This window comes from Anopheles gambiae, chromosome 2 (genome assembly GCF_943734735.2).
Source record: "Anopheles gambiae chromosome 2, idAnoGambNW_F1_1, whole genome shotgun sequence".
Classification (NCBI taxonomy): domain Eukaryota; kingdom Metazoa; phylum Arthropoda; class Insecta; order Diptera; family Culicidae; genus Anopheles; species Anopheles gambiae.
In genome coordinates, this window is record NC_064601.1 from 86,248,448 (window position 1) to 86,269,644 (window position 21,197).

The 21,197-nt window shown below is 47.6% G+C and overlaps 4 protein-coding genes across 6 annotated transcripts in view; 3 read left to right on the forward strand and 1 right to left on the reverse strand.

Annotated features, from left to right (window-relative positions):
• Positions 1–4,567: 4,567 nt before the first annotated feature.
• LOC3290003 (coiled-coil-helix-coiled-coil-helix domain-containing protein 2) lies at positions 4,568–5,393 on the forward strand. Its single transcript, XM_556226.4, has one exon. The coding sequence runs from the start codon at positions 4,768–4,770 to the stop codon at positions 5,260–5,262; it is 495 nt and encodes a 164-aa protein (XP_556226.4). The 5' UTR covers positions 4,568–4,767; the 3' UTR covers positions 5,263–5,393.
• A 435-nt stretch (positions 5,394–5,828) lies between these two features.
• LOC1276267 (probable 3-hydroxyisobutyrate dehydrogenase, mitochondrial) lies at positions 5,829–8,332 on the forward strand. Its single transcript, XM_315590.4, has 3 exons — positions 5,829–6,345; positions 7,268–7,507; positions 7,588–8,332. Exons 1-3 carry the CDS (start codon positions 6,178–6,180, stop codon positions 8,170–8,172), a joined length of 993 nt encoding a protein of 330 aa, XP_315590.3. The 5' UTR covers positions 5,829–6,177; the 3' UTR covers positions 8,173–8,332.
• A 153-nt stretch (positions 8,333–8,485) lies between these two features.
• Positions 8,486–10,173, reverse strand: LOC1276268 (programmed cell death protein 2). Its single transcript, XM_315591.5, has 6 exons — positions 10,043–10,173; positions 9,665–9,912; positions 9,498–9,601; positions 9,351–9,432; positions 9,040–9,270; positions 8,486–8,972 (listed from the first exon to the last, which is right to left on the reverse strand). Exons 2-6 carry the CDS (start codon positions 9,842–9,844, stop codon positions 8,514–8,516), a joined length of 1,056 nt encoding a protein of 351 aa, XP_315591.5. The 5' UTR covers positions 9,845–9,912; positions 10,043–10,173; the 3' UTR covers positions 8,486–8,513.
• Positions 9,958–21,197, forward strand: part of LOC1276270 (uncharacterized) — a 46,630-nt gene continuing 35,390 nt past the window's right edge. For 2 of the 3 annotated variants that reach the window (XM_061649493.1, XM_061649497.1), the window contains exons 1-3: positions 9,958–10,070; positions 11,924–14,735; positions 16,438–16,478. The gene's annotated coding sequence lies outside the window, so the exon portion shown is untranslated. The remainder of the gene's footprint in view (positions 10,071–11,923; positions 14,736–16,437; positions 16,479–21,197) is intronic. The other variant, XM_061649494.1, reaches the window with a different exon arrangement.

Below are 21,197 nucleotides of genomic sequence, written 5' to 3' on the forward strand. Positions count from 1 at the left end.
TCGTGTACGGTACAGTGGAACCACTTGTACCTCCCCCCCCCCCTCCCCCCGTGTACCTTTTTGTACCAAAAAAAACCCCACCCCGTCGTCTGTCACCGAAAGGAAGGAGCTAAAGGTTCACGTCATCATGGCCGTCTCCCTGTCTTCCTTTCCTGTGCCTCGTGGCCTATGGCCAAGGGTAAAGAGGTGCTTCTGCAACGCTAGAGTGTATGTGTATGTGTGTGTGCGAAAAGAACAAATATGTGATAATTGATAAGATATCGCTCCATGCCGGCACACTACGCTCGTACGTACTGCTGCTGCTGCTGTCTGTGTCTGGGGTCTGGTATGGTGAGGCTCTTTGCTAACACCTTGCACAGGGCAACACCGTCTGTGTACTAATAGCGGGCGATCTTCTTACCTGACGCGATCGTCGTGCTGCTGCTGCTGCTGGTGCTGTCTCGCTTCCTACTAGACGAGCGAAACTTGTGCGGCACACGACACTACACAACACTGCACAACTACTCTACCCGTAGAGCAAGCACTAACACACACTCAGGGTACTACTAAATCGCGCCAACTGGTAGTGTAGATGCTGGAGCTGGAAAATGGTGTTATCTATGCAAATACATGCACCCTCTATTCGTATTGGATTGTTTTATTGTTGGCTTTACGGTGCGAAGCGTCTGCGCATCTCTTTGCGCTCCCGGGAGCGAGGGGGAAGAAGTGGAGGATCGCATTCGAGGTGCTGTCGAGATAAAAAACAGTTAAGCCGTTGCAACAATTTGTACATTTGTTTTTTTACAAAGAAGAAGCTTAAAGAGATGGAAATTTCCAAAGAAATTTGTAGCAAGAGCGATTAGAGGAAGTGGCTATTGATCGTAGAGTAATGATATGATCCTTCCTATATGATCCTGTTTACGCAAATGCAAACAGGTGTTGGTTTTAATTGGAAATGTTATTAGATGATTTCCTTCGATGATCAACTTCAACTTCCTAATGTTGGAATTGAATATTGAACGATCGTTCCAACGAGATGATCAATTATGTATGATCAATATGAGCAAGGGAATGATATATCAGATTAAATTTGGAGATATATTGTTTGAGGTTACTAATAAAACGATCTTTTGTACATGATCAACTCTACCAGTTGCTTATAAAGTGGAGTTTTATCAACTGTACTCTATGATCTTCCCTAACGATCACCTTCACAATACGTTATGGTTATACAGTGGAATGTTGTTGATAATTGAAGTTACAATACAATTAATAAAAGCCAATGGTGATGGTATGCGTGTATGTGTGTGTGTGTTGTGGTCGCTATATACATAATGTTTCCCCCAACAGCATCTTCACACCTTCAATCTCGGGACATTTCCTTTGTTCTTCGTGCGCCCATTATGTTAGGTGGGATCTTTACAGAAGTACATTTGACAATTTTAAGACACGAAAAAAAAAAACGCTCCCTCCTCTCTTCCTTCCCTTCCTCGTTTCGATCGGAAAGGCAAAGAAGGAGAAGCCAGAAAAAACGGAACAAACCGAAAGCGAAATATTGATTTTATTTCGACAAAACAAACAGCGATCTTCAGGCGCAATATACTCGACGCTCGTGTGCAGGACATTTCGGGAGGGGGGGGGGGGGGGGGGTGCTACACAGAAAGGGTTACCAGAGGGTTACACGAACAAGAAGCACAATACACCCGGGAGGATGACACTGTATTCCGTGTCCCTCTATATTGCTGCGCTAATGTGCTGGCAGGAGGGGAGAGATATAGCAGGGACACCAGGTCACAGTATTCGGCCACACTCTCAAACACAGACCGGTGTGTGTGTGTGTGTGTGTGTGTAAGAGTGACCGGCCGAGGGCGCGCGCGCACACTGTGTTTGTCCAATATGTTAACACGGTTTGCTTAATGTGTGTCCACGGAGAGTCATCTCTCCTTTGGCGTGTAGATATCGGATGGGTGAGAGGTATATCAGCAGCCCTGTCACCTGTCACCGAGGCCACGATGGAGATTTTGTAAGAGACAAAAAAAAAACCCCCACTGACGAAAGGCTTCCGTCGCGTCGAGCATCCGCACTGCAATATAAGCCAGCAGGTTGATGGTTTTTGTTTAACTTTATTTAGGGCCTTGTTTTTGATATACGGTGTTGGGCGTTGGCGTGTGATTGCAGGATGTTGTCGCTGATAAATCATACACCTTTGGACGGAGGTAATAATGGGGCTATGAGGGAAAGCAGATCTTCTGCTTTACTTCTGCTGCGCTTGCTGACACACACACACACACAGGCGCTGTCGTAGGCGCACATGATCGCACCATTATCACCGGAACGGGTACGCCGCCTGCCACGGTCGTATTCGGTCGCAGCCTGTTTGCTGTTCTACTTTGCCGGAGCAATCTAATTTTGAATCACACACATACACACGCGCACACAGACACGCACTCGTTCTGATAGCTTCCGGTGCACCAAGGGGAACAACGAACAACCAAACGGTCTGTGTCTTGGGTGGCGCTCTGTGATCAACTTGGACTTGGAGGAGCCACCGATCGATCATTGCACGACCGGTAATTGAAGGGAAGCGACAACGTCTTCCAATGACTGTTGTTGCAACACCCAGTCGACCATCATTGGTGGTCGTGGTGGGGGTGCTCAAACACTAAAATCCAATTAAAGATGGGAATTTGATTAAAGGCAACCGTTGAAGGCATTTGAAGCATAAAAATGCGTTTACATGATTTCAGAAACAGGCGCAGAAACATTGCGCTAAGCTGTTATCTTTAATGGTCTACGAGTAGATAACAATATAAGGAATGATTTTGTTTAAGAAATTGCTTCTTATGAGCTTCTTGAAGGTTGACAAAATCAACTAACAAGAACCTATGGTAGATGTACCACCAGCTGCTGATTGTTAACTACATTGGAGGATCTTTTTTGGCAGACGATCATTTAAAGTTGCTGGTAATTCCAACTCCAATATTCTACTGTTCTACGTAAAGCAATCTATTCTTACACTCTTTCATGGTACTTTATAAATTCATATCAAAAAATAGCCTTATGCTGACAGAAAAAAACGCTCCATCGAAAGCTACGACCTAACAAAATCAATTTTATGATTGCTGAAAGATAAACTGATAACGGTGGTAACGTGCGCAGGGCGCAAAGAAAGTAGTGTTTATTGTTGCAACCTTTGGCGAGATAATTTCTCGTGAAATAACTTACTCATTTCACACGGTGACTCATAATTATTGAGACGATCTTGATCGAGCATTAGTTTGAAGAATGTGAAAATATCTTCGGAACAAGCAATTAAAAATGGAGTAAAATGAGAGTAAGAATAATGTTTCCCCCTTTTTTTAAACCACATGTCGTTCGGTGCAGAAGTTGGATAACACTCTTTTCTTATATGACGTGGATCTCTGTAGAACAACAGGCGTTATTCATACCATAGGCATCTCTTGCAGGTAAATAGTATCGTCCGTGCCACAGGTTGCCGGCCCTGCCGCACACCCAGAGCTCATCGAAATCGAAACACACACACACATTCCAACCAGGATGGGAGATAAGATAATGGCGAGAGCACAATTTTAGTATCACATCCAGCCATAGCGCCCAGATAGCAGCCGTAGCAGCAACAGCAGCAGCGGTGTGCGCTGTACACGTTGTTGAAATGAGTATCACCCGCCCGGATGGGGGAACCTTCAAAGAAGGCAATTAGATTGCTCAAGTCAAGACGTCGGTGGCTGGTGCTTCTTCACATTCACTGCAATATTCCTGCACCCCAGCACCTTGAAGTCCTACTTCTTCTTCTTCTTCTACTCCCTTTCCTTTAGTATTGTTTTAATTTGTGTTGTTGTTCCCTGGTGTCGTCTACCACTTTCCTTCCATATCACCACTCCAACAAGTACCCCGCACAGGGACAGGGACTTGGAGATTGCAGAGATTTCTATGTTCCCGCGCACTGTTTGCTCCAATATGGCGCCAGAGTGCCAACAAAGATATAGCGTCAAGGGATATAGACCATTCGGGACACACACATCTTATGAGCCCGGATGCTCCGGGACAGGTAAATACTCGGAGATACCGCATCAAACAAACACAACGTGACAAAAAGGAAAGGAAAAAAAGCAAAATGATGATGATGATGATAAAGAATCGTCTCGAATCGGATTTAAACATTGTACTTCACATCTAGGCGCTTCTACATTTTGCTCGTAGCAAAAGTTACATTTCATTTGCGATCAACTCTTTCTTATCTTGCTTCTAGCTTGTTGATTGATCTCATTTTTGTGAGCGCGAACAATAACAAACGAAATCATTCCCCCATACAACTGTGGGCTGTGGTATAAAACGGGGTTAAGGAAAGGCTAAATATGCGAGTTTCACCTGTAGCACCGGTTTGAGGTTGCAGTTCGTGATGGAGCTAATTAGCACTCACTTACTATATTGGGGCTAGGCGATCGTCATGGTACACATCGTCTATCATTTGCTATATACCACAAGCATATGCCAAACAACCTTTGGTTTTTGGAGTGGCGCCATTAGAAAATTGTTTGTGCATTAATGCTTTATTTTTTAAAAATTATTTTACGCTTTTACTATGACCATTGTAGACACATAGAATGATCATTTAATACACGATCAAGGACATGGCTGGAAAAAAAAACCCAGCAAACTTCCCCACGCAACCGTCAAATGCAGTAGGCTTTGATTGATTGAATGTCACGTCGCGAAGAGTACACGCTGTAAAAAAGTACACACACACACACAGAACAAAATCTAAACATGCCGCGTCGTGATACACGTGCAAGAACGGTTCCACCGTCCCGTAAAACTACCGATACCAAATCCCATCATGGTGGTACTGGCAAAAGTGCCAGTCCACCGTCCAGCGGCAGCAGCGCTGCCGAACCAACGAAACCGGCCCCGTCGGCCATACCAGCAACACCCGCGGCACCAGGATTATTCTCCCAAATGGCAGCAACGGCCGGCGGAGTTGCGCTAGGATCTGTGTTGGGCCGTGCACTGGGAGGGCTGTTTGAACGAACGGAGCCGAAGGATCCGCAAAGTGCGGATGCACTAGAAAAGGAAAAACAATCCGCCGTGGAGCAGGGGGCTGCTGTTACGGAGAAGAGTGCACCCCCGGACGTATGCAACTTGGAGATTAAGCAATTTCTTACGTGCGTCGACAGGGAGGCGGATGTAAAAATTTGCGAAGGTTTCAAGGAAGCGATGCAGCAGTGCAAAAATCGAGCTTCGACGAAAAACTTTACTTATTAGTCTTTGCTCATAGAGGATAAAAATGATTGACAATAGATATGAGGAGAATTTTAAATCTGTGAATATGTGCAGAGTAGAATCAAAACAATTACAGTAAAAAAAAATCACTAAATAATGGATTTAAAATTCAATTGGCTCATTGTGTCATTTTACCGCCAGACTGTAGTACCAGAATTTCCCAAGAGGTGGCGTTTATCGGAATATATTGCATACAACCTGCATGCAAGCGGTTCCCATCGATATGGTTTGATGATCGAAGATTTTAGATAAAATATAAAAAATACTCAAATTTTTGTGAAATTTTGAATCCGAAAAAAATATATGAAGGTTTACACATATTCAGGTAATTTGTGAACATTTAACAATAAAAGTTAAATTTACCTTATTGTTAAGTGCTACTGCTTATTGCAAAACTTTTACATTCTTTTTCAAATAAAAAACCAACACAAGTGCAAGCAAATGATTATTTAAAGTTAAATGCATGTGCTCCGGCTTATTCACCGACGAAATGTGTTCGGCAACTTCCAACCTCGGTACCGCTAGTGTGTACCGCTTGTGCGTATTATTTTGGGTTACAAAAAAACAGCAACGTCGCCGCAACAATGTAAAGCCGGTTTGCTGGGTTCCACGCGTGCATCGGTGTGCGTATGTTTTGCGCCACACTAGCTGATATTAGCTACACGTCTGTATTGGGGCACAGGCCAACCGGGCACTCGCTGCACAACACCAGGCTGCTCCACCACAGTACCGAGCAAATAAACGACCGTAGCGGAGCGTTTCTAGCGGCTGAACACAGCTCTCGCCAACTTCACAGTTGCCCGTGCCAGATCCACCCGGTGTGCCGATCGGATTGCGTTGTGTGGTTAGCGTGTGGTAGCAGCCCCAGAACAGTAAGGAAAAAAAAAACCCATCGAAATGGCCTACCGTGTACTGACGCGTACCGCCGGCAGCAGCCAGCAGCAGCAGCAGCTCAAGTTGCTGTCCGACCTGTTGATCCGTTCGTTCAGCAGCGGCCCCAAGAATGTTGGGTTCATCGGGCTCGGCAACATGGGCGGTCCGATGGCAAGCAACCTGATGGCGAAGGTAAGTGGGGGGCTCACATTTCCGATCCGCCGCATACACACCGCCGGATCGCGTTACGTAAAGGGCGTTTTGATTTCGTTTTTTTTCTTCTTTTTTGTGGTCCAAAATTGCACACAAACACTCACGTGTGCCGGTAGGGGAAGAAACTTCCTTACACCGCACCCCACCGCATATGGGGTAATTTCTTTGCTTTTTTCTTTATCGAAAGTCAGCCCCGCGTATGATAAGCTCAATGTCAAATTGATAAAAATTGTCTCGCCATCAGTGGTCGTTATCCCGGTGTTGGTGGTGATCGTCAAACGCGTGGAGGCTTGGCGGAACACACATCTCACGCCTACTTTGATAACGTATACGTGTGTGTTACGTACGCACGGACAAACAGAAAGACACACACACAGAGACATACGCAACGTCCCGTTGGGCATTAGAAACTGCGAGCATGTCAATGCGCAATGTTGCTAATTACTGATAACTCGTGCCCCGCTAAGGAAATGTGCGAAACACAAAGTTCCTTCACGTTACATTTTAGAGATCACCTTGCGTTCCGGTTTAGTGTGTTCACGTTGCGCACGGAACTGCTATTCTTAGCTGACCTTGAAAATCAATCATATACAGCGATCGCGAAAAAGGGCCCACGAAAAGGAGGGGGACGGGGGGCAGGAGGATGGCGGGGAGCAAGAGGAGGACAGTTCATTTACACGCGGCAGCGGTTAGAACGAAAGTGAAACGGCTACGTATGCATAGAATGTTGCCGTGGTTACCCGTTTTGCGTTCGATGGATACTGCGCAATATCTGTGAGAGTGCGTCATTTTCCTATTGTAAAAAATATCATATTTACGGACAACCGTAGTTAAACTTTTAAATGTCTTTCAATTGGAATGAAATGTTTCTATATCATTAACGTTTTTTTCCTCCACACAGGGCCACAAGCTGCACGTGTTCGACATCTCGAAAGACGCGAAGGAATCGCTGAAGGCGAAGGGTGCCGTGCCGTACGACAATGTGGCCGAACTGGCCAAAGCGTCCGACTTTGTGGTGACGATGCTGCCGAACAACGACATCGTGGCGGACACGTACGACACCATCATCGGTGGCGGCGGCATCAAGAACCAGACCATCTTCATCGACTCCAGCACGATCGATCCGAACGTGGCGAAGGCGGTACGCATACGAACGCGCATGCAATACGAATCGTCCTTATTGTACTGAACGGGAAACGGCTTTTACTCTCCCCCTTGCAGGTCCAGAAGAAGGTTAAGGCGGCCGGAGCAACGTTCGTCGATGCGCCCGTGTCCGGCGGTGTGCCCGGTGCGAAGAACGCGACGCTCACGTTCATGGTCGGCGGCACGAGCGAGGAGTACCAGGCGGTGAAGGAGCTGCTCGAGGGCATGGGCAAGAAGATTACGCACTGCGGCGGCTACGGCATGGGCCAGGCGGCCAAGGTGTGCAACAACATGATGCTGGGCATCTCGATGTGCGGGCTGGCCGAGTGCATGAATCTGGCCATCCGGCTCGGGCTCGATCCGAAAGTGTTCGCCGACATCGTGAACGCGTCGACCGGCCGTAGCTGGGCGTCGGAGGTGAACAACCCGGTGCCGGGCATCATTCCGACCGCACCGGCTGCCAGCGGCTATGCGGGCGGTTTCGCCACCGGGCTGATCACGAAGGATCTCGGCATTGCGTCGGCCGTGGCCACCAGCTCGAACTCGCCCATCCCGCTCGGTGCGCTCACGCACCAGATCTACCGGACGCTGATGGCGAAGGGTTTGGCCAACAAGGACTTTTCCGTGGTGTACGATTTCCTCAAGAACACGGAGGGCAAGTGAGCGAAGAGCGAGAAGCGACGGGGGTTTGGTGGGTAAACGGTCTGACCAGGCGCGGCGCTTACCGGAAAAAACGCACCCAGGTAGCGCATACAGTCTTCCAGAGCATGCATTTATGAAACGCCAATAAACGGTCGTTTAGATTTTATTTTTCAAATTTCAATCAACACGTGGTGTGTGCATTTACTACGAGAAATGGGATTAGTAGAGTTAGATAATCAAGCTCATGTTTCGGAATCATGGTGTTGGTTAATTTAACTCATTAGGATTATTACACCCGATTACCCTATCCCATTCATCCCAATAATAACCATCGTTTCCATACTTACAGTCGTTCGCTTTATTCAGTGCTTCGCCGTATCGGTATTGAGCACGTCCTGCCGGAAGATGTACTCTTCCGCGTACCCTTGCACATCACAGCTTGCCTCGCAGGTGTAGCACACGAGGGTGCCCCAGTCAAGCTGCTCGCTGTTCAGGCTGTTCAGCAGCTGGGGCATAATTTGAAATTCAAACACCCGCCGTCCGGCACACCGTCCGCAGGGCGGAATGGCCTGCGGGAGCTTGGGCGACAGCCAGAGCGGTTTGCCGCCCCGCTCGTACCGCAGCACCTGCTCTGGGTCGGCCGAGATGCGATCCTTGAACTTGTCGAACGTTTTATCCTCCACCTGGTCGGACGAATACTGGTCCAGCTCCGCCTCGGACAGCTCGTCCAGGGCGCCCGCTTTGCCCTCCTGCTTCAGTCGCTCCAGTTCGGCCAGCTGCCGCTTTGCGTTCTCTTCCTCCGAAAGCTTTGCCTTTGGCTCCTTAAAATGCCCCAGTAAATGCCGTATTACAGTGTTTTCGATTGTGTTTTTGCGATTGCAAACTTACATATTCTTCCTCTTCGGTAATGATTTCAAATTCCGGAAATTGAATGCTGCTTGTAGCGCTCGCCGGGACGGTGGACCCCTCCTCGCTGCAGCACACACTTTTGTGGACCGCTTTCCAATCGAGCCGCTGGTGGGCCGCACTGCAGTAATTGACCGCTTTGCAGCGCGAGCAAAGCTTGGGCCCACGGCAACCACATACGACGCAAAGCGGTACGGGAGACTTGATCGCCGACTGAGGAAGGGGAAAGAGGACACTGGAATGTAATTTTCCCGCTAGAAGAGCGTCGCAGGTGTCAATCTGAAGACATTTACCGATTCTTTCGTCTCATCCGGTGGATCATATTCGTAGTACTCGTTCCGCCGTGGCAGCTGGCTGCGTAGTACTTTGATGGTGCTGTAATGGTAACAATAAATTGATTTATCCGTCTTGTTTTTCATCTTCTACGCTGCTGCTTTTACCGTGCTTCCGGTTCGGGTGATTGATTACAGGCCGCCGTTAAGCAGACAAACACGTACAGCGTTCGGTGGAAGCTGTTTTCGTTTGCCTCTACCGGGGCATAAACCTAAAAATGAGACAATACAATTGAAAATGTATCGGGTTCACCCGCCCGTTCTTACCCACTTACCTGACACAGGAATCCAAGCGGCTCATTGCACTGGCCACACAGCAGATCGTCCGGTTTTGGCAGGTGTTTCAATTCTAGCCATGCCGGTTTGCCGCCAATCTTGCTGCGGAAGAATTTGTTCGTCAGCAGCCACGGTTCACACGGTTCCAGAAAACCTAAATCTACCGAAGTAACCTCCATCTCGCAGAATAGCCACTCCTCACTGCTTTCCTAGCTGTTGGACCGTTCGGCTCAACTGGACCGCTATTCTGGAGAGGAATGTAAACAAGAAAACGTGCGTTTGACAGTTCGCAGTAGGACATGTGCAATCACATTGCCAACGGATGCAGGAAGTTTTCTGCGAGCAGAAACGGCTTAGTGCAAAGAGAAACGACTTACAAACGATCGAGCAGTGTATTTTCAACAGGTTAGGCATTAAGAAAACATTGGTTTTAGTCCTTTTTCATGTAAATTATCAAGATTTCAGCAAAAGCTAATCGTTCTCATCTGGTTGGAAACAGCGTACCCAAGGAACAAAATCGATGCTGACCCAAAGAGCAAATTGCACGGATTCTGAAACATTGAAATTCACATGATTGTGCATTGATCCACGATGATCATTGCATGCTTGTGAAATGCTTGTTGATAGACTTTGAATTCTTTATTTAACATTTGTATAATTGTTTTACAGTCTGACCTCACTGATTGAACTTCGATTGCATGCCAACTATTTAATTTGTGCTGTTTAGGTGGCACGTTTTTTCCATACAAAAAAAAAAAAAAACATATTTTTCAACAGGTCATGAGATTTTTGTACTTTTCTTAAAAATGTTTTTTTTTTGCTATGCAACTCGTTTTTCCTTACAAACCGGAAGGCCTACATCGAATAAACGGTGCGTTGCAGTGAACAATGTGTAGCTACTGCTAAATCCAAATGTAGCTGAAACCGATTCGAACGTAGTTGATGACGATCTATTCTCATAGATTGCGATCCATAGCAACCAGATAAAGATTTGAAGGATAGTGAGGACAGGTGTAATATAGTTTAACCTCACTGTTTGTGTCTTTTTTAGTTGCGTTGTTTCGTCAGTTGGCAGCTCAATAGTTGGGTTGTCAGCTAACCAACGAGGTAGCTTTGGCAGAAAGATACACCGGCATGGTCGTCATCGAGTTAAGAAGCATAGCCCTTGCAATGAATTTAAGTTTGGTTAACAAAAGGTTTATGTACAAAACTGTTCGGTGGCGATTTGATTCATCACATTGTCTGCCAAGCAACTCAGCTATCGTGTGCGACCTCACTAGTTGGCACGCAATTGTATCCGAAACCGCTGAGCTCATACTGTAATAACATGTTCATATTCCACGTATATTGAAAGAACGTTGTATAGGAAACGCTCGAGTCATATTGAATTTGATCGTAGCTCCGCATACTAGAGCTGAAATAGGTAGACAACCATACTTAATATGTACATTAGTTATGTTTTTGATGATATCTATTTTACCATTTTTTTCCTTTCACAAAAAATCACAATCAACGCGTTTTTCACATTCTATTAGCCGCGTTCTCACACGGCATATTCTGCTAGAAAATATCAGTCAAACACAATTGTTCAAAAATTATTACTAGATGCATACATACTCTTCCTGTAAAATGTATAAACTAATTCACTATTTTCTTGCTATTACCAGCCCGATTCATTATTAAAATCATAATTCAAATTTGAATCGAAAAGCGCTGTCAGATGTCAAACTGTTGTAACGAACAGTCCTTGACCAGAACCCGTGTTTTAATAATTATTTTGTTAGTAGTAGTAGTAGTAGTAGTTGTTTATTTGAATTCGAAGCATTAAATGTAATTATGTTTTACAAGTTTTCCTTGCGATAATGGGTTCGACTCTTAAGCTTTCCTCATTAATGTTTTCTGTGTAGCAATTGCTGGATTTTTCGATTTTGTTCTGATGTTGAGTAGTGACGTGGGAAAAATTTACCAAAAAAAACCCACAAATTTAATTATTTTGTTAAATTACTATAATTTTATCAATCGTGGTGTGTGAACGCATTTTTTTACACTTGTTGCTGGTGGAAGGGGAAAAGTTTGAAGAAAGATATGACTTGTGAGAACGTACCTATTCACTGTTACATCGCTTCCCACATTCTCTTATCTGACGACAAACTGACGCTACCATCAAGACCCGTCAACTTTCGTTGCCTGGGTGTTGGGAAGCAATTTTTTTTTCTAACCATCTCCATCCCCGTTGCTAACCACTTTCTCGTGCACAGAACGCAAATGCAAATCATTTCGGACAGCTCGGTGGCTTGAAAAACTACCCTAAAGCTAAGTGCAAACCATTGTTTAGCCATTGTTTCGCCATTTGGTCGAGCAAAACCCGTACAAAGTAAGCGAACCCGGTTGTCGGGCCCCGGCACAAGGACGTTCCTACGATCAGCTGTGGGTGTGTGTGTGTGCGGGCGCGTGCCATGGAACCCGTGCGCACGCATCGCAGTGTGCGTGCGCTGGCGTGTACGTACGGTGCTGGGCAGCTTGGTAGTGTTTGTGCCGGCCCGTCCACTTGTAAGTGGTCCATCGGTCGACGGAAGCAGCAGCTTCGGCAGTGGCTGTCAGCAGCAGCGAAAAAGCAGCAGCAGCAGTAGTCAGTAGCAGGGCAGGCGAGCAGCAGCACGGTGCAGCCAGCAGAACCCAAGAGACGGCCTCCCCCCACCACCGTGCGTTCGTGTCGACGGTGTGAAAAGAAAGGACAAAGAAAGTTGTAACACTAATCGCTCTCTGCGGTCGGTTACTACTGTGCTTGGAAGCAGTATTTCCAATCGGAACTCGGATTCGAATCGAATTCTAACGCGAGGTGACAGAGCTGTGTGATAAAAAAGGATGAAAGTGTGAGAAGAAGAAAAGGAAAGGAAAACGAACACCCAACTTGCGGGCCCGGCTGTGAACGTGAAGAAGGAGATTTTTTTTCTTCTCAATTCCATTCCACACCGCACTCGTTTTTCTTGCCCCCCTCCCCCCCTATCTAACTGGTCGGATTTCCTCCCGCTACGCGGTAGTGTATGTGCCGTGTGAGCGCGTGTGAGTGTGTGTTCGCTCCCATTGATTGTGTCGCGTGCGGACGTGCATGCGTGTGTGTGTGTGCGTGCACACGGGGTGGGGGTGTGAATGATCACGGAAGAGACGTGAAAAGTAACGTGAAGTGACGTGCGGCAGAAGGGTGGCTTTTTTTTAGTTCGTGTATGTGTGTGTATGGTGGCGTTGCTCCCTCCCCGCGATCAGCCGTTGTGCAGTGTGAAGTGTGTGGTGTGCGGTGCCGATTAAAAACGCACAGCAGCGGTCTCTCGACGTGGTTTCCTTCGATTTTTTTTTCGGCCGTTGAAGGAAGACCAGAGTGTGAGTGAGAGAGAGAGAGAGAGCTGCGGCGGCGACACTGGGATCAATTTTTCGGTCGGTCGGTCGAAGCCAGCGGTGTCACGAAACGTGTTTGGTGTTGGTTGCCGGGCAGCAGCAGCAGCAGCAAGGAGGTGTCGTACTCCCCACATCCTCCCCCGTACATCTACCGGAAGGATTGTCCCGTTCGCTGTTAAAGCTGCTTGCCAGCGGTAGCAACAGCAGCGCTTTTACACCCATCAGAAGAAGATAAAGTGATCGTGCATGTGTGTTGCGGTGTGTGTGCGTGTGTTTTGTGCAGGGGTGGAATAAGGCAACCCGCTTGCGTCCCGTCCCCCTTTTGCTAATGCAACACATTAATACACACACTCCAAGCACACATACAAAAACCTCCAAACACACACACAGTGTTTGCAGTGTGAGGTGAAAAGCGGTGCCGCTATAGGAAGATTGCACGAGTGCAACGAAAACGAGGTTGAAAAGTGAGAAGAAGCGAAAAGATTCCGTAACCACCCATAGCAGCAGCAGCAAAAGTGGAAAGAAATTGCGAGTGGCTGTGTGTGTGTGTGCTTTTGTGCGCGCGTGCCTGTCAGTGTGGTGAGGTTTCTGCTTTTTCGGGTTTTTGTTAACTCGCACGCTTGCGGGTGAACGAGTGTGAGAGAGAGAGCGCAAGGGAACTGTGCAACCCAGCACAGTGTGTCGTCTATCCTTGCGGAGCGCAAGCTAGAGGGAAGCGAAAGCGCGCTAGAGAAGCAACGCGCTAGAGACCGGTTCCGCTATCTCTGTCGTGTGCACGCTCGCTCGCTCACACCGGGTCCCGAATGTCGGGCGACGGGATGTGTGTGTGTGTGGTGTGGTGTCGCGCAACGTGAATAGAGAAAAGCAGTAGTAGTTGGCCGTGGAACGACGTCGCCGTGTGCGCGAAATGATGTGTCCGTCCGCTCGGGCGTGTGCGTGCTAGTGTGGGTCAAAGTGGAAGTGAGGGGGGAAAAAGTGGTAGCAACTCGTCGATCGCGCCCCGCGTGTCTCTGTCGATCTCGCTCCCCACTCCCCACGGTTCGGTCACAGAAACGTCACGACGAGCGCTCATACAAAGAGAAGCTCACCCGTGTTGGTGTGTGTGTGTGCGCGTGAAATTGATGAATTAGGAAGCTAGTTAGTGGCTGTCGCAAGAGGGACGGTGTGCGCTGGTTTCGGTGTGTGCAACACGAGCCAAGGAAGGGCAAAAGAGACAGACATCGTCTTCGCTCTCTTGCGTGCGTGCGCGCGCGGGCTCGTGTGTGTGCGGGGCTGCTTCTCATTCATTTCGGAAAACGCGTACATATCCAACCAACAAACACACAAACACAGCGAAAGAAACCCGTACGCACACACTGGGAACATTGCGGGTCGCACACAGCTATACAAGTCAGTCACACATACAACCCCCTCTCCCCCCTCATACACCAGCAGCAGCGCGGAAGAGATGAGCCGATGAGAAGAGATGCTGTCGGTGGTTATGTATGCTGCTGGCTCTGCCGCTGCTGGCCTGTGAGCGAGAGCGAGACGGGTGCGCCGCACACATCACCGTCGGTGGGTTCAGCTGGCAACAAAGTGTGTTGACCACCACCCCACCATCGATTGGAGGCGAGTGTAGTTGACCGACTAAAGGGCGAAAACGGCAACCATCATTGGCTCAAACCAACCAAAAAAAAGGTAATTAAAATAGGATGAATGGTCCTTTTTTAAGTGTTTTTCTATGTACTATTGTAATGAGGATGGGGGGGATATTCAGTGTGAGGTAATGAGCAAATGTGCACGCATTTTTGAAGAGGTAGGCAGCAAGAAGTCAGTCCGCAGAGGTTACTTTGATTCCGTACATTGCAGCTAGACCACGATAAACTACTTAATTGTGTGCTGCCACACGGATACATACAGCCCCACACACACACACACATAGACGCAGCACTTTGTAGTAGCAAGGTTGTGTGTGCGGACGGACACGTACGACTGATGGTTTATTACAATGTGTGAAGTTATGATTTAACGAATCAAAAAGTTATTAACGTGATAAAAGCTTAACATTCGCTGCTTTTATGCTTCCTGCAGTGATGGGGAGAGTGAGAGAGCAAGAAAGAGAGAGAGAGTGGGAGAGAGAGAGGGTGTATTTTACTAACTTAACTTGTATAGAGCATTAGGTATGGCCAACCACACCACGTACAACCAAACCAGCAGTGAGAGGGCAAGATGATGGTCTAGAGATCACATGTTTGGAGAGCCGAGACCGAAGACCGAGCGAAGAGATCATTTTAATTTGTCTCTAGATCGGACGATTCTCCACCTCTTCCTCCACCGCTGCTGGTCCCCTGAAACTGCGGGAGTGTGGGAGGTAATGTGAATAAATTTGGAAGCCAACCATCCACCCCTCCCTTTTGCACTGGCTCACCACCCCATCGCACCATCGTTTTGGACTTGAATAAAGACCAAAAAAAAGCGCTCAAAACGGAGCTGGAGAAAGAAAACTTACATGAATGGGGTTTGAGCTGCTGACTGGTGGTGCTGGGTTGGGTTGGTGGTTGTGTTGAGTGAGCTCGCACATATGTGTGTTCAGCGAAGAAGATCTTTTCGTGTCGCTTTTTTTTTTTTGTTGCCCTCTTCCTTCGCCTGTGTGTGAATATATTCAGGTTTGTTGCGAAAGCCGAACATGAAATTGAGAGTTGGCGCTGCTGCTGCTGCTGCTGCTTGCTGCTCCTTTCCATTCGAAATTGGGCGAACCACCACCACAGTTGGCGTTGCGCGATTTCCTTACCGGCGGGCCCCTCCGGTGTTGCGGCCAGCTCGCTCTACTGGTGTGTGTGTGTATGTGTGCCATGTTGGCCGCAAAAAAAAGTGATGGTCCGTGGTCCGTCCGAGGGAAATAAACGGAGAGATAGAGAGCTGTATAGAGAGAGAGAGAGCTAGAGAGAGGGAGCGAAAGAAAAGCCATTGTGTGTATCGTGTTAGAGCACAAGCGCTGAACAGACCTTTTTCACGTACGCACATGCATGCATTGGTCTCTCCCACCATCCCCCCGCGTGGTCGACGGTGTGCGGTGAACTACTTACACACCCCATCATCGCCCCATCCCCACTCCCTCCCGAGGGCTAGTGCAAACGCTACCAAAAGTCATTGTACCATTGTCGATTTTTACATATGAAATTAAATATCTTGCCAAAACGTTTCCCTCCCCTGGTGGGGTGCAGTGTTCGGCGGGAGAGAAGAGAGTTCGAACCCTCTCACACAGGGGTCACCCAGTTTGGCAATGGTTTCGATGTAAATTATGTTGTTAATTTGTTTCGCCTAACTCTTAAAACTTGCCCTAAAAGTTAGAAATGTATTAATATTGTCTTTTTTTCTCTTTCTCTCTCTCCTTTTGCAGTTATGGATAGAAGGGACGCATCGGCAACTGCGTGAGGAAAAGTAAGCATAATACGATGAGTGATAAGCTTATAGTTGGTCAAATTTACAATCAACCTGTTAGAGAATGGCATCCCAATCCAAAAATCTGCTTAAAATCAGCGTTTTAATTCTGCTGGATTTGCTCGATGTTCTAAATGCTACGAGTTGATGAATTTTGCCTTGCAAAAGTCCACCTTAACTTCCAGTTTGAGTGGGTCCTCAAAAACAAGGAATCCACAGCAAGCAAAAATGTGTATGAATATGAATATGAATATTATCGACAAAGCATATCGGCTGTGTGGTTTATTTTATCAGCCAGACGTCTGATTTCAATGACCCTTTCTGTTTAAAACCAATGTCCGGTCCATACTCGAGTTCAATGTTGTAACATGGTCATGGTCTATCCATAACATACTGGTGTCCGCATGTTCCGCACTTATTGAGCGTATTGAGACGAAATTCACCAGAGTAGCTATTCAAACTGTTACGATCCGAGCCTCTTCGGCAGGCCACGCAAAGGATTTTGGGCAGAGTCTTTGACACATTGCCCATTTACCAGTTCTTCCCACTAGTTGCAGTATTTGCTGTCGGAAGGGATAGTTTAGCTTGGAAATCCAGGGTCTCTGTCCTATTTCGGAGATTGGAATGAAAGGTTCTGTTCTGCGTTAGAACTCTGTTCGCGCGCGTAACAGGAACCTTAATGTGGAATGTGGAACAGATTAAAACATATGAGACTCATAGATGGCTTCTGCTGGGTCTGCAGTCCTGGGATTGGCGTAGAGAGGTAGGGCAAGCAATCAATAAGAGATTTTGGATCTTTGAATACTATTTTTGGTGAAGTGATGGGTAAAGTTGTCAAAAAACCGGAGTCGACTCCGACCATTTCAGAACCATTTCAGGAAGGAGGTCTACCCAGCATTATCCGGAGTCATCTGATCCGACCAGAATTGCGCGGAGTCGTCCAGTGTCTCCCGGAGTCATCCGGAATCGGAATCGTCCGTAGTCGTCCGTAGTCGGCCTTCGAAACTAAGGCCTGTATACGAAGTGTACGCACAAAGTGGAAGATAAAAAAATACAACAAAATGAAATGTCTGATCACAAGCACTTTGCTCAAACGGCTCCGTTAACTCCGGTCATCTCCGATTAGCTCTGGACGACTGCTAATGAATCCGACTCTGATCAATTCCAGCCGACTCCGGACGACTCAGATTCCGGACAACTCCGAACGAATCCGGACGACTCTGGACGACTAGGAATCGGACTAACAATAGTAAAAGTCGGAACAGAGTCGTGGGTGCGCTCCAGAGAGGACATCACTAGTATGTATCTCTGGACCGGTTGCGTGTTATAGTGGTCAAGTCGTACGACCTAACAACAAGGGTTCACGTTCCGTATAGACCGAACCTCTCATACCGACTATCCCGCTATGGGTAAATCAAATAAGTCACTGATAGCCAAGCTCATTAGCGTCTAGGACTACGATTGTTGCACCAAATAAAAACGTCATGAGATGCGGTACGGTCATGCGCGTCATACGAGACTTATTCTATCACACAACCGACTAACCGAGACATATCGAAAGCCTCAACTCTTTGGATAAGTCCTGGTTTTTGGCGTAACAACTTACGCGATCATGCCGTGTTAGACAGGCTTCGGAGACTTCCTCCCTATAGGTAACACTTGCTACGAATAGTTTTGCTAAAATCCGGCGATAGAGAACCTTTTTTGTTAGCTTTTGAATCGATCTTGTTTCCTTACTTTGGAGTGCCGGAAATACGCCCATATGGATGTCCTAAAAGTCCTTTGAGGGTGGTTCGATAACATTACCAATCCAATACAAGAGGCCTGTGTCAAACATAACACCCCTCATAATTCTGGAGATATCAAACGATCTTCAATTGCTCCAATATTATAATTGGTACGATCTAAAGACCAATTGCGATTGCATAGAATTACATTGAATCAGGAAGGAGAGAGCTACTTTGGAATAGAATTACAAAGAATTAGACACCAAGTTTTTCAACAATAGCAAGTGCGAGTGTTACATAGGCTTGTGGATTCAATTCAAACACGAAATCGAATTAATCTCTTTTACCTTTGACGTGGGTCAGCTCTGGCTGAAACTGGTATACTACACTGTTGTGGAATGCTGTCTTTGATACCATGTTTGTACCACCCGGTTGATACTGTAAACTACAGTTTACATGACAGTTATAAAGCGCTTTAATGGTGTGGTGGTGTAAATGATCAATTGAGGCTTAGTGCTTTAATTTACATCACGAAATCCCAGAATGGTTCAAAGTTGAGTTTTGCATGCTCCTCCAATCCTCTAAGTAGCATCGTAAAAGCTCCTCTCAACCATGTGCTCTTGGGGTGCAGGGTAGGATACGAGCTCTCTAAAACACCACCCTCACCCAGCATATATGATCGTGTCTGTGTGTGTGTGTATGTGTCTCGCAAGCGTCTCGTGTTACTCGTGTCCATCCACCGCTCGATATCCCCCCCAATTTCTAGTGGTGGGTGGTGGGTAAGAGGGCGAATGATGAAGGGTGGTGGCGCACAGAAGGGTGATATAAATTTGAATATTTTCTACATTGCCGTGCGCTTTGCCGTACGCTGTTTCCTGCCGTGTGTGTGTGTGTGCGCGGTCTGGTATACGTGAGCTTGAATGGGACGGTGTACGGCGATTATATTTCTAGCCGACCACCATCATCATGGCGGCAGCGCCAACACAGGGGGCAGACCACTGCCGCTGCGGAAGTTACCTTCGGCGACGATCAGATCGTCGATTCTACACACGCACATAGCGAACGGGGCGCTCCTTTGCCTGTTTCCTATGCCAAGGTGGTAGTGGAGGGGAGGGGGGAGGCTACTTAGTAGCGGACAACACCGATCGTGTGGTAGTCTGCTGTAGGGGCGCTTAGTAAGGAAAGAGGTATGCGCGCTCGGGTTGGGAGCAAAGGGGGATGAGTAGCTAGGATTTACATTTTGTCTTGCTGATCGAGTCGAACTGGGGCGAGGCTGGGGGGGGGGGGGGGGGGGTGAATGGAGGGAGATTGTTCCGTTTTTGAGCATGTGTGCGTGTGTAGTTCTTCCGGAATTCCATCATCAAAGTCGTCGATCCAGGACAGGAGGAAAGGACGAATGGATTAGGGGTTTGTATAGGGTAAGGTGTACGCATTGAATTAGTTTGTTAATCATACCGAAACACAGAGACACACACACCTTTGTATGATCCATACAGGCACAGCAAAATGTGTGCACGAGGAAACCTATTCGGCCGAGCGCGCGTCTACGGACAGTCTAACCGTGTGTCGCTGCTTGTTACGCGCTGTGTTGCCTGTCCCACATGTAAGCATATGGGTCCCCCCGAAAAAAAAAACCCACACACACACACGATGAACGCACACAACACCGATCCGTGGACCGATAGATGGGGTGGGGTGGGGGAGATGGCGGTGGTGGGGTGTGCGGTGTGCGCTGCTGTGTCGTCGCGTCATGCTTTTCTGGTGGCGATGCTGCTGCTGCCTGCGATTGTGGTTTGGTGGTTGGTGGTAGAAATGAAGGAACGGGGAAGGTGCAGAGAGGCGCCAATGAGAGGGAAGAACGGGCGAGGGAAGGGAGGAGGAGGGGATAGCGAATGACGGCGGCGGCGAGGCGAAAGTCAATCGAAAAGTCGAATCTAATACACATATGCAAAGCAAGCAAGCAAGCAGGAGAGCCAAGCCCTGACCGTCATCATCATCATCATCATCATCAGGTCGTGAAGCAGAAGCTGCTGCTGCTTGGATGAGTTTTTTTTGTTACCCTCTTTTTAGGGGTTGACAGAGCGAACGATAGAGAGAAGCAAAGAGGAAGAGTGAGTGGTGGCAGGGGGCACAGGGTGGTGCGCTTCGTCGAAGCTTGTGGAAAACGTCAGAACGCTCACTGCTTTGAATGAGTGTAAAAGGAGTGTGTGTGTGTGTGTGTGCAGCGGCTGCGAAAGCGAAACAGACACGGCATGCTGCTGCTGTGGTGCCCAAGCGAGAGAGCGAAACAGAGCAGTAGCAGCAGCAGCAGTTGGAGCGAAAAAAAAGGTGTGCCGCGGGTGTGTGCGTGAGCGAGTCGCGGGTGTGCGCGTGTGTATGAGTATCGGTGTGTGTGTGTTTGTGTGTGCGCTCGCAAAAGGGGGAGCGATTTGTCCTTGAGAAAGGAACCACAGCGGTTCTTGCTGGCTATTGCTGCTGCTGCTGCTGCTGTTGCTGCTCTGTTGCGCTTTACATTTTTGCTGCTGGCTGGTTGGCTTCTTTTTTTCTCTTTTTTTTTTTTGCTTTTGCCCAACGATTGCTGCCGGCACGCTTACGTGCGCGTGTGTGTGCTGCGGCCGCTGGGTTTAGGTTCGCTAATTGACTGCTTGCTGGGGTTCAGTTTTTGACCGAGAGCCGGTTTTTTCTTTTTTAATTCGGTCATCGCTTAGGAGGGGGATGATGGGAGATTGAAGCAAAGGGGGGTGGTGGTAGGATTTTTATTTTAGCCAAGACAGCATATGTGTGTGTGTGTGTGTAAGAACTTCGTAATGTCGATCCGAATAGAGACTCCAAACAAGAATTGTCGACGGGGGGAAGAAGGGGTGGGGAAGCTCAAATCTGTGCCTTTCCCCAGGTACCTTGTTTCGGCCACTTCTACTGTGTTACTTGGTGACCGAAATGTAACAGCGGCTACTAAATGCTGTCTATACTATAAACTATAAATGAACAAAAA

Coding starts and splice junctions, on each gene's coding strand:
- LOC1276268 (XM_315591.5), bottom strand. CDS start 9,844: ATGGAGGTTACTTCGGTAGATTTAGGTTTTCTGGAACCGTGTGAACCG. Junction 9,433..9,497: donor TCACCCGAACCGGAAGCACG/GTAAAAGCAGCA, acceptor TTACCATTACAG/CACCATCAAAGTACTACGCA. Junction 8,973..9,039: donor TTACCGAAGAGGAAGAATAT/GTAAGTTTGCAA, acceptor GGGCATTTTAAG/GAGCCAAAGGCAAAGCTTTC.
- LOC1276267 (XM_315590.4), top strand. CDS start 6,178: ATGGCCTACCGTGTACTGACGCGTACCGCCGGCAGCAGCCAGCAGCAG. Junction 6,346..7,267: donor CAAGCAACCTGATGGCGAAG/GTAAGTGGGGGG, acceptor TCCTCCACACAG/GGCCACAAGCTGCACGTGTT. Junction 7,508..7,587: donor ATCCGAACGTGGCGAAGGCG/GTACGCATACGA, acceptor TCCCCCTTGCAG/GTCCAGAAGAAGGTTAAGGC.
- LOC3290003 (XM_556226.4), top strand. CDS start 4,768: ATGCCGCGTCGTGATACACGTGCAAGAACGGTTCCACCGTCCCGTAAA.